Source organism: Onychostruthus taczanowskii, unplaced genomic scaffold (genome assembly GCF_017590055.1).
Source record: "Onychostruthus taczanowskii isolate IOZ18803 unplaced genomic scaffold, ASM1759005v1 scaffold61, whole genome shotgun sequence".
In the NCBI taxonomy this organism is placed as follows: domain Eukaryota; kingdom Metazoa; phylum Chordata; class Aves; order Passeriformes; family Passeridae; genus Onychostruthus; species Onychostruthus taczanowskii.
In genome coordinates, this window is record NW_024503790.1 from 4,990,401 (window position 1) to 5,003,915 (window position 13,515).

General features: G+C 46.5%; 1 protein-coding gene across 1 annotated transcript; it reads right to left on the reverse strand.

Annotated features, from left to right (window-relative positions):
• Positions 1-479: 479 nt before the first annotated feature.
• Positions 480-11,024, reverse strand: MMP23B (matrix metallopeptidase 23B). Its single transcript, XM_041419716.1, has 8 exons — positions 10,824-11,024; positions 7,104-7,210; positions 5,808-5,947; positions 3,639-3,806; positions 2,736-2,900; positions 2,423-2,533; positions 1,459-1,585; positions 480-829 (listed from the first exon to the last, which is right to left on the reverse strand). The coding sequence occupies exons 1-8, from the start codon at positions 10,980-10,982 to the stop codon at positions 655-657; spliced, it is 1,152 nt and encodes a 383-aa protein (XP_041275650.1). The 5' UTR covers positions 10,983-11,024; the 3' UTR covers positions 480-654.
• Between the last annotated feature and the right edge of the window lie 2,491 nt (positions 11,025-13,515).

A 13,515-nucleotide genomic window follows, 5' to 3' on the forward strand; every position in this document is an offset into this window, starting at 1 on the left:
CTGAGCAGTTCAGGTCCCTTAAGGACCAAACTGATCAGCTCAGACCCCTTAATTAGCAAATTGGACAGCTCAGACCCCTCAAGGACCAAACTCTGAGCAATAAATGCCTCTTGGGATAAGAGGAAAGCCCTCAAACCACAGGAAACCTGGGGGGAAGAGCTGTTCTGTGTCTCCTTGAACTGAACATGTTGGAGTGAGGAGCAAAACAGAGTTTTGTGTGACCCTCATCCTGACAAGTGAAAGAAAAGTAAATTAAGGCTTAGCAGTGTAATTTCTTCTATTGCAGTGCACCAGGATGTGAAAAATGGCAGGAAAACACTCTGAGTGTTAAACTTGTCCTTTTCCTGCCACCCCACTGGCCCAGGGGCTGGGGCAGAGTCTGCTCCTGCTTTGCAGCAGCTCACACAGCTCCACATGACACTTTTCTTACAAAAAAAAAAGGTTTTTAATTCTCTGTACAGCAAATAGTTGATAAATTCTTTATCATTCAAAGGAATCTGGAGGAGTTTGACATTCCAGTAACCAGTCCCAGAGTCTCTTTTGCCCCAGGTACCAAAGCAGCTGCTGGAGAATTCAGTTGCACTACTGGAGATTAAATCTAAAATGCCAAAGAAACAGCTGGAAAGAGGAGCAGGAGCTGAATCCAGGGCTGGGTCAGTGCTTCAGTCTGATTCTCCAGGAATAAGTAGTCAGGATTCTTTCTTTTTTCTTCACTATGCAAGTGTAAGTTCCTTCATTAATTGCATTTGCAATGATGCTCATGTGATCTTCATTTAGGGATAAATAACCTGGATAGGAATATTCCAGAAGTTCCTTGTCTTTATACCAGCTGTCAGAAGAAAAACAATGGAAGTTAAACTCAATATTAATTATTTCTACTAATAAACTTTGCTGAATAAGTGTAGAGCAGAGACTTTACCAAAACACAGTTGAGTTTTACTCTTTATTTCAGGTGGATAATCAGGGCATAATCGTGAGTCATTTTGGAGTTTAAATCTCTGAAAGTTGATGGGAGTTTGGGTCCTCAAGTCTAAACCAAGTCATGGATTTGAGCCAACCTAAATTTTAGATACTGAAGTATGAACAGGTTCTGGATGTAACAGCCAAATAATTAAAACCTGAAAAGGTAAATTGAAATTCTGTGGATTTTTTGGAGAATGCAAAAAATATAAATATTTATAATTTTTTTAAAATATAAAATTATAAAAATACTAAAAATTTTTATAAAAATATAAATTTTTATAACTATTTTGCAGAATATAAATAATATAAATATTCAAGCCAGGGAATTTGGCTTGATAGTAGGAATTAGCTTTGTGCTACATATAAAATTGGATTTTATCCTTTTTGAGCTCCAGATTATAAACCCCATCCTTCTTTATCCTGTTTTTGTCATTCTTCCTCGTGGATTTTGGCACGTGGAGTTTCCCAAGGCCTGGATGAGCACAGAGCACTTACTAGACTTTGCCTTTTTTATGGATGATCTTCTGCCCGCAGCGGAAGGTGACGTTCCTGCCCTCAGAAACTGTCTTGGTTTTGGTCCTTGGTGGGGGCAGAGTGGGGGGCACCGTTGGAAATGGGAATTCTGTGCAAGGAGAGGAGGAAATGGCAGCAGTTAAGGAGCTTTATCACCCCAAAACACTTAAATTAATACATTTAAGGCTCCTTAAATAATGATTTTGTGAAAAAGTGCCTCCTGTTCCTGAGCAATTCTTGGATAGACAAAGAATGTGATTGATGTGTAAAGGCAAAAATTTTGTGGTGGGATAAAAATCAATTTGTCCCTTTCACAGCTGTGGAAGAGGACATGAACAGTCCAGTGTGTGAAAAGCCTGTGGAATATCTGGGTTTTTCATTATCTAATTGCATCTTTCATTAAGATTCATTTTCATGGCCCAAAAAACCAAAAACCCTCTGTGCTGAAGAGGCACTGGTTATCCAGGATATCCTCAGGACAGCAGTTTTTATCTGACTCAATTTACCTGCCACAGCTGCAGCAACTTGCCCTGCAGTAGTTCCTCACCTGAGGCTGGAGAAGGTGATTAACATCCTGTGGTTAATCACCTTTCTGTGCTGTTCTGGGAGCAGCTCCAGTCCAGCAGTGCTGGAATTGTTTTTGTCCTGTTTCTGCCCCATCCCTGCCTCAGCAGCTGCTCTGCAGCCCCTCTCTCTGCCTTGCTGTTCCCTGGCTCAGCTAAAGCCAGGAATTAAATTCCAGAGAGGAATTTCACCTTCCACTCCATAAATGTTGAATTATTCCTCGTTCCAGGCCTGGATCTGGGCTCAGATTCCAAAACCACCCTCTCTGCTTGGAGCTGGATCACCTGTGTCTCCGCTGCCTGGTGTGAAATGCAGAGCCTGCCTGTCCCAGGTGACTTTCCCCTCCCTGTGTGCAGCCCCAGCCCCAGGGCAGCCCCGGTACCGTAGCAGAAGTCGCAGCTGGACGGGCAGTGCTTCTTCATCAGCCTCCTGCGCTTCTCACAGAAGCCTTTCTTGGCCCACGCTGGGCACATAAACAACCTGTCCTTACAGCCTGGAACAGGAGACGAGCTGTTAGAGGGGCTGGGGGAGGCTCAGCAACCAACTTCAGGCAGGAAATTCAGAAGGAGCAGCGCGGAGCCGGGATGGGGAACGCTCCAGAGCAGGAGCGCGAGGTGGGATTGACACCACGAGTGCTCCACAGCCTCCGGCTGGCAGGTGAGGCAGAGCCTGCAGAGCCCGAGCCCCCCTCTCACCGTAGAGCCTGTGGATTCCCCACACCTCGTCCTGGGAAATGCTCTTCTTGCCCGTCAGGGTGGCGTTGATGTGCATGAGGGCGTTGGGGTTCAGCGAGTGCATGAGGCCCAGGGCGTGTCCGATCTCGTGGGCAGCCACGTGCACCAGGTCTGTCAGCCACACTCCTGGGGAGAGAAACCAGCTGGGACTGGGCTCCACAGCTCTGCTCTGTCAGCATTCTTCCTGGGGTGAAACCACAGGAAAGGTTTTGATGCCTCGGGTTTTGGATTTTTTGTTTTTAGCCCTGGCTGGGCTCTCGTGCTGCCCAAGGTGGATCCATGGAGGAGATCCTTTTCATAAATCCCTGCTTTATTCTTTAGCTCTGTTCCAGGTCAGTCTCCATAAGGCAAAGCTGCCCCAGGTTCATCTCTGTGTCTCCTTGAGCCCAAATCCAGCCAATAATTTCCATGTGCTTCCATTTCCCAGCAGCAGGACCCAGAGCAGTGCCAGGCTCCAGGAGAGCTGCTCTGGAGCAGAAATGTTTGACCCAGTGCTGCACTGACCCTCCTCAGCTTCCTGCCCTTTGCTCCCACAGCCCTGAGCTGAAGAAATGGGGTTGGGAAGATTTCAGGCTGAAAGAGGCTCTTGTTTGACCTCCACAGCCTGGAGTCCAACTCAAGCCTCTTGGCAGCATCCAGCACATGGATTTTAACTGGAGGATGTGGCTGAACTATCCAATAATTTCACTAATTCCAATAATTCCAGCAAGAAATGGCCCTGCCACCACACAGCTGGGGCTTAGGGCAGAGGAACAACAACTTCCAACCCCACAACAAAACCCCAACCATTTCTATTTTCACTTTCCCAGCTCAGCCAAATCCCAGACTTAAACCCCAGCCATTCCACGTGCTCCCAGTGCTCACCTTTCTTCCAGCTGAACCTGGTGTTGCCCAGGATCCAGTACTCGTGGTCATCAAAGTGGATTTCTCCATGGGGTGGGAAGAAGGCGTGGGCCAGTTCCCCCGTGGTGCCGTCGAAGCAGTGGTGGGTCAGAGACTCCAGGCAGTCTGTGTGGTTGATGGAATAGAAACCTGGGGAAAAAGCAGCAGTTTGAGGGTTATCTGTGCCCCTGAGGGTCAGGGCACCCCAGAGCAGACAGGGAAATTCTCAAAAATTTCTCAAAACACTTCGCTCGATTCTTGGACGTAGCACTGTAGCACTCACCACCTTAAAATTGAGCTAAAAGACTGACAATCCCTTTTAAGTAAATCAATAACCCCTTAAACAAAAAAAAATTAAGTACTCTCAAAAAACAATTGCAGAAAAATCACATCAAACCAACAACCAACCCCTAAAATTCCCCAGTGTTTGTCATCCACAAAAAAATCTTCAAATTCATGGAGATTACTCCATGACCTCAAAAAAATCAATGAAGTCATTGAAGGAATAAGACCACTCCAGCTTAGACTGGACGTAGCAAACAGAAATATTCTCAGTGCCCTGAGTTTCCACAGTTATCCAGCAGGATCAGCCTGCCCAGGAAAGCCCTGGCTCACTGGGAAGGTCTCTGATGGGATCCCAGGGGTTTTCCAGCCTCAACAGGAAAGATAAATGCAAAGCAATTCTCAGGAGTGATGGCAACGCTCAGTGCTGACCCTGCATGGAGAGCTGCTCCCAAAGGACACAAAGGAATTTGTTTTCCAGCAGGGAATGCTGAGCTCCTCTTGCAACACCAGGTGGAAATGATCTTTTTGAGAGAGAGGCTGGGCAGAGCTGATAACCCCTGGATTGTTCCATTTGAATAAGCAGCTCTTGGAGTCAGAGCTGCAGCAGGATCCTGAATCCCTGGAATTGGGCACCTGGAGCTCCCACAGGGCACAGGACAGAGCCCTGGAGCCTCATCAGGAGGGGAACGTGGTGTGAAGTGAGGGTGAACCTGCTTGGCACCGGGAATCCGTGCCTCAGAAATGCCAGGAAGAACTGGCAGCTGGGCTTGAGCAGAAAACACCTCAGCACTGAACTTTTCTGGGTCCCAGGAAATTCAGGAACAGCCGTGGAGGGGAGGAGGGAAGGGATGGAGCAGTGACTGCTCCAGAGGGATCAGCAAAAGGGAGAATGGGCCCACCAACAACCTGAACCCCTCACCTGCTCTGTGACCCTGGCTGGCTCATTGCACCTCCCAACATTCACCTTCCTATCTGTGGAGTAACAATCTGTGCATTCTTGTTCTCCTGTGCCTTTCCCCCCCTGTGGATTCTTACTCTTATTCTCCTGTGGCTTTCTCCACCTGTGGATTCTTATTCTTATTCTTATTCTTATTCTTATTCTTATTCTTATTCTTATTCTTATTCTTATTCTTATTCTTATTCTTATTCTTATTCTTATTCTTATTCTTATTCTTATTCTTATTCTTATTCTTATTCTTATTCTTATTCTTATTCTTATTCTTATTCTTATTCTTATTCTTATTCTTATTCTTATTCTTATTCTTATTCTTATTCTTATTCTTATTCTTATTCTTATTCTTATTCTTATTCTTATTCTTATTCTTTCTGATTTATTCTTATTCTCCTGTGGCTTTCTCCACCTGTGGATTCTTATTTCTTATTTCTTATTCTTTCTTATTTATTCTTATTCTCCTGTGGCTTTCCCCACCTGTGGATTCTTATTCTTATTCTTATTCTTATTCTTATTCTTATTCTTATTCTTATTCTTATTCTTTCTGATTTATTCTTATTCTCCTGTGGATTTCCCCACCTGTAGATTCTTATTCTGTGGCTTTCCCCACCTGTGAATGCTTATTTTCCCATGGTTTTCCCCACCTGTGGCATCCCAGCAGCAGAGAATTTGAGAGTTCATTCTTGGCAAATGCCTGAAGCTTCCCAGCTTGACAAGAAGTGCTAATTGTGACATTAATATTCCCTGGAGCACACAAAAGCACTTTTCCTTTGCCAAAACCCCAAACCTTACCCAAGAGTCCCCCAGCACAGGAGAGCCCTCCTGCCTCCCAGACCCTGCATGACACCCTGGAATTGCTGGAATTCCCACACCCACAGCTCCCTGGCCCAGTGCAGAACCTGGGGGGCACTCACCGATTTTGAGGTCGCTGGGGAGGTGCCTGGGGACCTCCCTGAAGCTGAACGGGGACACCTCGCTCCACATGCGGAACGCGGCCGCCAGCCCGCGGCGCGTGGCCCTGGCGCTCAGCAGGTTCCTGGGGAAGGACAGGATCCTGCAGGGACACAGCAGCATCAGAAACCTCCTCCATGCACCAGGCTTTGGCTTTGCTGGTTCCCAGATTCTGTGCTGACCCCTCAGGTTTTGGCTTTTCTATTTTCCAGATTCTGTACTGATCCCTCAGCTTTAACTTTTCTATTTTCCAGATTCTGTGCTGACCCCTCAGGTTTTGGCTTTTCTATTTTCCAGATTCTGTACTGATCCCTCAGCTTTAAATGCACAGATTTACTCCTGTCTGGGCTGTGGAAATGCACAGGTGGCTCCCAGGAACTTACCTGATCCCACAGGAAGATCTGCCCCCAGGGAATTGCCTCAAGTGGAGCAACTGGGACAAGATATTCTCTATCCCCTCGGGATGTTTTTGAGCTATGCTGATTTTGTCCTCCCCTGGTCCCAGCACATCCTGAAGGGAGCAGAAGGTTTTGTATGGAGCCAGGCTGTTCCTCAGGGCAAGCCTGGGCTCTGAAGGCTCTCACGAGGCTGAGCAGCAAGGGAAGGAGCAGAACCTTCCCTCAGAACTGTCAGCAAGGGCTTTTTGTTCTTTATTTGTCAGGGAGAAATCAAGAGAGATTGCTAAAATCCCACACTAAGCAGGACAACATCAGCAAACTCAATTTTGCTGAAGGGATGGTCCAAGGGAGGGCTCAGCTCTGAAAAATTCCTGCATTAAGAATTTGGGAATCCTCCCATTGACTTCTGGAACAATATTCAAAAGCTTAGGGCTTGACTCAAGTACTCAGCTGCTCCCACTAAGAGGGGTTATTCTGCCTTGCTAAGAGCCCTGAAATCACAGCAATCCTCAGTCCACCTTTCAACACTGAAAACCTGAAAGGATAAATTCAAATTCACCAGTGATTTCCCAGAGATTTCCCTCTGTGCTGACTCAGGTTCATACAGAACTCTTAAAAAACCACCAGGATAAAGAGAATTAATCCTCAGTCAGGACCTTCTGAGGGAGGGGAGCCTGACTGTGCCCTGAACATCTCACTCCAGCCAGAGGTGCAGCATTTACCAAAATATCCCTATTTTGGAGTGGCTTCAGCAGCTCTCCCTGCCCTGCCAAAAGCCACAGGGCCAAGACCCAAAACCACTGGACAGAGCAGGAGGATCCAGACCCCAGGATCAGTTTTGGGGCTGCTTCCAGGCCTTACTTGTAGGTGAGGTTGAAGTGGTCCCACTTGAGGTGGCCGGGGGTGATGGTGTAACGCCTGGGCCGGGCAGGGGCTGGGCTGGGCACAGCTGAGCCTGGCACATCTTCCTTAAAGACAAAACAGGACATGGAGACACTCCAGGGCAGCTGGTGCCTTGATATTTAGCTTTATGTTCAGCCTTTATGTTTATTTAGCCCGTGTAGCTCAAATGCTGCATTAGTGAATAACTCTAAAAGTCCATATTGAAGTGTTAGTCAGCGTTTTCACATTTTGTCACACACACAAAAATTCCTCCAGGCCTGAGATCCAAGGACATCCCACAGCCTCAGGCCCCAAAAAGCATAAATAAAACTAAATTTCAGGGGGAGAATTGAGGTAAATGACTTCAGTACCTGAAGCTGTAATTAGAGGATTAACCCCTGATATGTAAATGGACCAAATTTTAATTGTGTGAAAAACCTGAGACCATCATCCATCCTGGGCTGGAAACCCCGAGGTTTCTGACAACCCTCAGAGGTTTTCACTGCCCAAGGTGCACCTCTTGAAGGCCTTTAATAAATCCCAATTTATTCTCTTTAATAAATCCCAATTGATTTTCTTTTTATTCTCTTCTCTAAGGGGCTTCAGAGTGCAGAATAAAAAAATCCATGGACACCTGGGGGGCTGGGGAGCACCTCTGGCTCTGCCTGGGGGGTACCCAAGGGGTGAGAGCAGCCCTGCATCATCCCAAAACATCCCAAACCTGCCCCTCTCCTTCTTGGAGAGCAGGAAGAGCCCTCAGGAGGCTCCTGGCCACAGCGAGTGCTGCAGCTCTGCCTGGAAATTCTCATTTCCTCCTCTCTGTGCTGTCACTCCCCAGATGTAAATCTGCAGAAATTACTAAAACAGGCAGATCTTTGTGCAGGGAGCTCTTTCAGGGAGCTCTGATATGCCCTCAAAGCCAAGAGGAGCCCTGGAAAGCCTGGAGTGCCTTTAAAGCATGGAACAGCACAAGAGCTGGAATTTGGTGTGACACGTCTGGCTCCAGCTGGAAAAGCCTTTTAGAACCTGGAGGGGAATGAATGGGACCCAGAGTGGGTTTTTGGGAAGTTTTCCAGCTCTGTCTCTCCTTTTTGGGGATAAAACACTGAAAATTGGGCTCCAGAGGCACCAAGGCAGTGGCCAAGAGCCAGGGACAGTGGCCCAGCCTCACATTCCAGAGGCAGCAGGAGCTGGCTGCTGCTTCCTCATGGAAGAAATGATGCCTTTCATTTTTATACAGATAGAAATTAAAGGCATCTTTAATTTTTATACAGACTTTTATACATATATAGATATATACACACACACATATATATATATAATTATATATATATATATGGAGTGAGACACGGGCCAACCACCCTGCCCTGCATTATTCACCCTGGGCACTCAGACCTTCACTGAGCTGTAATGACTGTAATTAATTCCATCTGAATTAGGGCTAATTAACAACAACCCGAGCGTGTGATGCAAATGAGGGCAGTGCCAGGATGCTCATATACACAAAAACCCTAAAGATTCTTTTTTTTTATAGGATTAAAGGCTAAAATGAAGTTAAGGAGAAAGTGAAGATCAGCTCCTGAGTCCCAGGGATCCCCCTGGATTTGGGGAGTCCCACTGAGGGGTGACCCCAAAGAGAGGCAGCTGAGAGCTGTGGGTCCCAGCCTGGACCCCACAGCAGGGCAGGGAGTGCAGGGAAGCTCAGCCCAGCTCAGCCCAGCTTAACTCAGCCCAACTCAGATCAGCCCAGCCTAGCTCAGATCAGCTCAGCCCAGCTCAACTCAGCTCAGCCCAGCCTAGCTCAGATCAGCTCAACTCAGGTCAGCCCAGTTTAACTCAGCTCAGCCCAGCCCAACTCAGCTCAGCCCAGTTTAACTCAGCTCAACCCAGCTTAACTCAGCTCTGCCCAGCCCAACTCAGCTCAGCCTAGTTTAACTCAGCCCAGCCCAGCCTAGCCCAGTTTAGCTCAGCCCAGCCTAGCTCAGATCAGCTCAACTCAGCTCAGCCCAGCTTAACTCAGGTCAGCCCAGTTTAACTCAGCTCAACCCAGCCTAGCTCAGCTCAGCCCAGTTTAACTCAGCTCAGCCCAGTTTAACTCAGCTCAGCCCAGCCCAACTCAGCTCAGCCCAGCCCAACTCAGCTCAGCCTAGTTTAACTCAGCCCAGCCCAGCCTAGCCCAGTTTAGCTCAGCCCAGCCTAGCTCAGCTCAGCCCAGTTTAACTCAGATCAGCCTAGTTTAACCCAGCTCAGCCCAGCCTAGCCCAGCTCAGCTCAGCCTAGTTTAACTCAGATCAGCCCAGCCTAGCCCAGCCTAGCTCAGCTCAGCCCAGTTTAACTCAGATCAGCCTAGTTTAACCCAGCTCAGCCCAGCCTAGCTCAGATCAGCCCAACTCAGCCCAGCCCAGCCCAGCCAGGCCAGGCACTGCCACATCAGCCTGGGCTGGGAAAGCAGAAAATCCCCAGGGCAGCCAAAAATCTCCGAGGGAAACTCCCCAGCTCTGTTCCCTGTTTGCCTCCCCGGGCTCCTGATCCCTCGGGCAGCAATTTATCCTCTGGGACCCCCGGGCAGCAATTTATCCTCTGGGACCCTCGGCACAAAGGGGCCCCAGCAGCCTGAACTCCTCCTGCTGCCCTTACAGATGCTCGTCTGTTTAGATATTTTTAATCTATACATCCACTGTTCTATTTAGAGTTATTTATAGATTTATTTGTATCTATTTATCTGTTTAGATGAGCAATTGAGAGATTTATCTATTTAGATATTTATCTATTTAAGTCTATTTGTCTATAGATCCATTGAGATCTATTGATCTATTCAGATTAGATATTTAGACTTTATCTAGTTAGATATTTATCAATTGAGATCCATCTGTCCACAGATCCATTCAGATCTATTTATCTATTTAGATTCGATATTTAGACTTTATCTAGTTAGATATGTAGACTTTTATCTAGTTAGATATTTGTCTATTTAGACCTATTTAGATCTATTTGTCTGTAGAGATCTTGAGATTAATTTATCTATTTAGATATTTAGACATTCATCTGTTTAGATGCTTATTCAGATCTATTTAGATCTATTTGTCTATAGATCCATTGAGACCTATTTACATATTTAGATTATATATTTAGACATTCATCTAGTTAGATATTTATCTAATGATATCTATCTGTCCACAGATCCATTCAGATCTATTTATCTATTTAGACATTAAGACATTTATCTGTTTAGATACTTACCTACTTAGATCTATTTGTCTCTAGATCTATTTCTCCATTTAGATTAGATATTCAGACATTTATCCATTTAGATATTTATCTATTTGGATCTATTTTGATCTATTTGGATCTATTCAGGTCTGTTTAGATCTGTTTGTCTACAGATCTATTTATCTCTTTAGACCTATTTATCTGCAGACCTGTTAGATATATTTATCTATTTCGATTAGATATTTAGACATTTATCTATTTAGGTATTTATCTATTTGTATCTATTTAGGTCTGTATAGATCTTCTTGCATATTTAGATCCATTGTGACCCATTAGATCTATTTCTCCATTTGGATTAGGTATTTATCTATCTATTTAGACATTTATTTTGACATTTAGATCCCAGCCTCTAAGCAGAGCACACCTGCACCTCTCCTGGACACCCCACTCCCCTCCCAGGCCTTTGAGGCTCAGCTCCCTTCTCCTCACCTGAATTTCCTGAATTCCAGCTGGATATTCCACAACTGCCAGCACAGCCAGCACAGGGAACAGACACAAAAACCCCAGCGTGGTCCTCCAGCTCTTCCTCTGCTCCAGGGACAGGGAGCCTCTCCTCCTGCCTGCAGAAAGTTGTTCTGCCCGATCCATGTCGTCCTGGAGGATTTTTTTTGGGACAGGCACTCAAGACATTCCCTGCACAGAACGCATTTGTGATCCTTGAGCTCACATTTGGAGCGTTTGTGAGCAGCCCTGCAGCTGCTGCCAGAGCTGTGCACAAGCAGGGCAGTTTCAAAAAGCCCTAAAAAAAAGAGAGATTTTTTTTTTTTTTTTAAAAAAAAAAAAAAAGAAGAAAAGAGCAGACTTTACATTAAGCCTCTTTCCAATGTGCCAAAGATTCTCTCAGGCTCTGCCAAGTGGGATCGTGTTACTGCAGCTGAAATTTGGGCTGGCCGAGGAGCAGCAGCAAAGTGAAACAAGCTGGGGTGGACATGAGCTCTTCTTTTAACTGTGTGAGCAACACAGGGCAAATCTGCAGTTGTCAGCTTCATGTAACGAAAAAAAAAACCCAAAAAAACCTCAAAATAAAAAACCAGGGGAGAGGGCAGCAAGAGGAATCCAGAAGCAACATCAGCCCCTTGGAATGTGTCACTGGGGATGCTCCAGTCATTTGTCACGGGCTGTCCCGGGGTGAAAAATGAGATGCTGGGAGAGCAGGCTGGGCTCTCTGCTTGGGAAACTGCTCAGGGAGCTGATAAAATCCCCCAAAAGTAAAACCAGCAGCCCCTCTTCCAGCAAACTCGTCTGGGGAGCTGCAGGTTCTGGTGTGCTTGGGGGATTTTTGGGTCACGCTGGGTTTGGGTCCCCAAGAGGCTTGGAGGGGTTTGCCTGGGAGCTTCTTTGAGGCATCTCCAGACACGAATCCATCCAGGGCTTTTTGAAAAGCTCACTCAGAAATTCTCAGATTTTCAGAGACCACTGAAAAAGCTCACTCAGAAATTCTCAGGTTTTCAGCTGAAAAAGCTCACTCAGAAATTCTCAGGATTTCAGAGACAGCCTAAAAAACTCACTCAGAAATTCTCAGATTTTCAGCTGAAAAAGCTCACTCAGAAATTCTCAGGTTTTCAGAGACAGCCTAAAAAGCTCACTCAGAAATTCTCAGATTTTCAGCTGAAAAAGCTCACTCAGAAATTCTCAGGTTTTCAGCTGAAAAAGCTCACTCAGAAATTCTCAGGTTTTCAGCTGAAAAAGCTCACTCAGAAATTCTCAGGTTTTCAGGGACAGCTGCACTTTTTTGTCTCATCCTGAGGTGGGCTGAACTCAACCCCAGTTGAGGAAAAGGAATTCTGCAGGCTCCCAGCTCCAGCAGCAAATGCCAGGCAGGGGGAAGGTCCTGTAAAAATTCCCTGGGGGCATCTGAGGCATTCGAAAGATGTCAGAAAAGCCTTGCAATTTTAATAATGAAAAATGCTTTAATAGGAATTTTTTTCCACCCCAGTTCATAATCAAGCCTGCAGTTTTTTCTTAGTTTCATCCATTTGCAGCCTCCAGCTGGCCTGGAGCTTTCAAAGAGCTCAGGAGAAATAAGGCCAGTGGTCCGGGTGCCCAATTCCATGAACATTTCCCTGCTCAATTCTCACCAGGACAAACCAGCACCGAGTGCAGCAGTGGTTCAGACCCCAGGAAAAGGACAGGAGAGGGAGTGACAGGATGGATGGAATCACAGAGGGAAGCTGGGAGAGGAGGAAGAGCAGAAAGCCAGGGTGCAGAGCTCTCCTCCCGTGGAATTGGTGCCCTCAGCTGCTTTCTAGGGATGGTTCCTCCTCGCCCAGCAGCAGGAGGAATGTGCCTGTGCACGGCTCCGGGAAAATCCTGCATTTGGAGCTCCAAAGAGATGCAAATCCAGCCCTGTTGGTGTTCCAGCTGCAATGACAGCACCAAGAACCCAGCTGAGCTATGCCTCCAGTGCCCGAATTCTCAGTTTCTTTTAGAACCTGCAGAGAACAGAAAAATGCTGATGGAGAGGGGAGTCCTGAGGGGAAAACCTGCCTGGGAATGGGGCTCCAGAGCTCCAGCCAAGAGCTCTTCTCCACTAAGGCAGCACTGGCTCCAAGGAAAAATGTTGTTATCAAACCCAGAGCTGGAAGAACATTGAGTTTCAGCCACGGAACAGCTTCGAGGGCCTCTCCCAGGGCCAGGAGACTCAGCAGGGCTGGAGGGAGATTGTAGTTCGTGCACTGCACACCCTCCTCTCCTGCTGGAGCAGCTGGGGGCAGCTTAATCCTGACCTAGGTTAGTTTAATCCTGACCCAGGGCAGTTTAATCCTGACCCAGGGCAGCTTAATCCTGACCCAGGGCAGCTTAATCTGATCCAGGGAGTTTAATCCTGACCCAGGACAATTTAATCCTGATTTAGGACAGTTTAATCCTGACCCAGGTCAATTTAATCCTGATTTAGGGCAGTTTAATCCTGATTGAAGGCAGTTTAATCCTGATTTAGAACAGTTTAATCCTGACCTAGGGAGTTTAATCCTGATTTAGGACAGTTTAATCCTGACCCAGGTCAATTTAATCCTGACCTAGGGCAGTTTAATCCTGATTGAGGGCAGTTTAATCCTGACCTAGGACAATTTAATCCTGATTTAGGGCAGTTTAATCCTGCCCTAGGACAGTTTAATCCTGC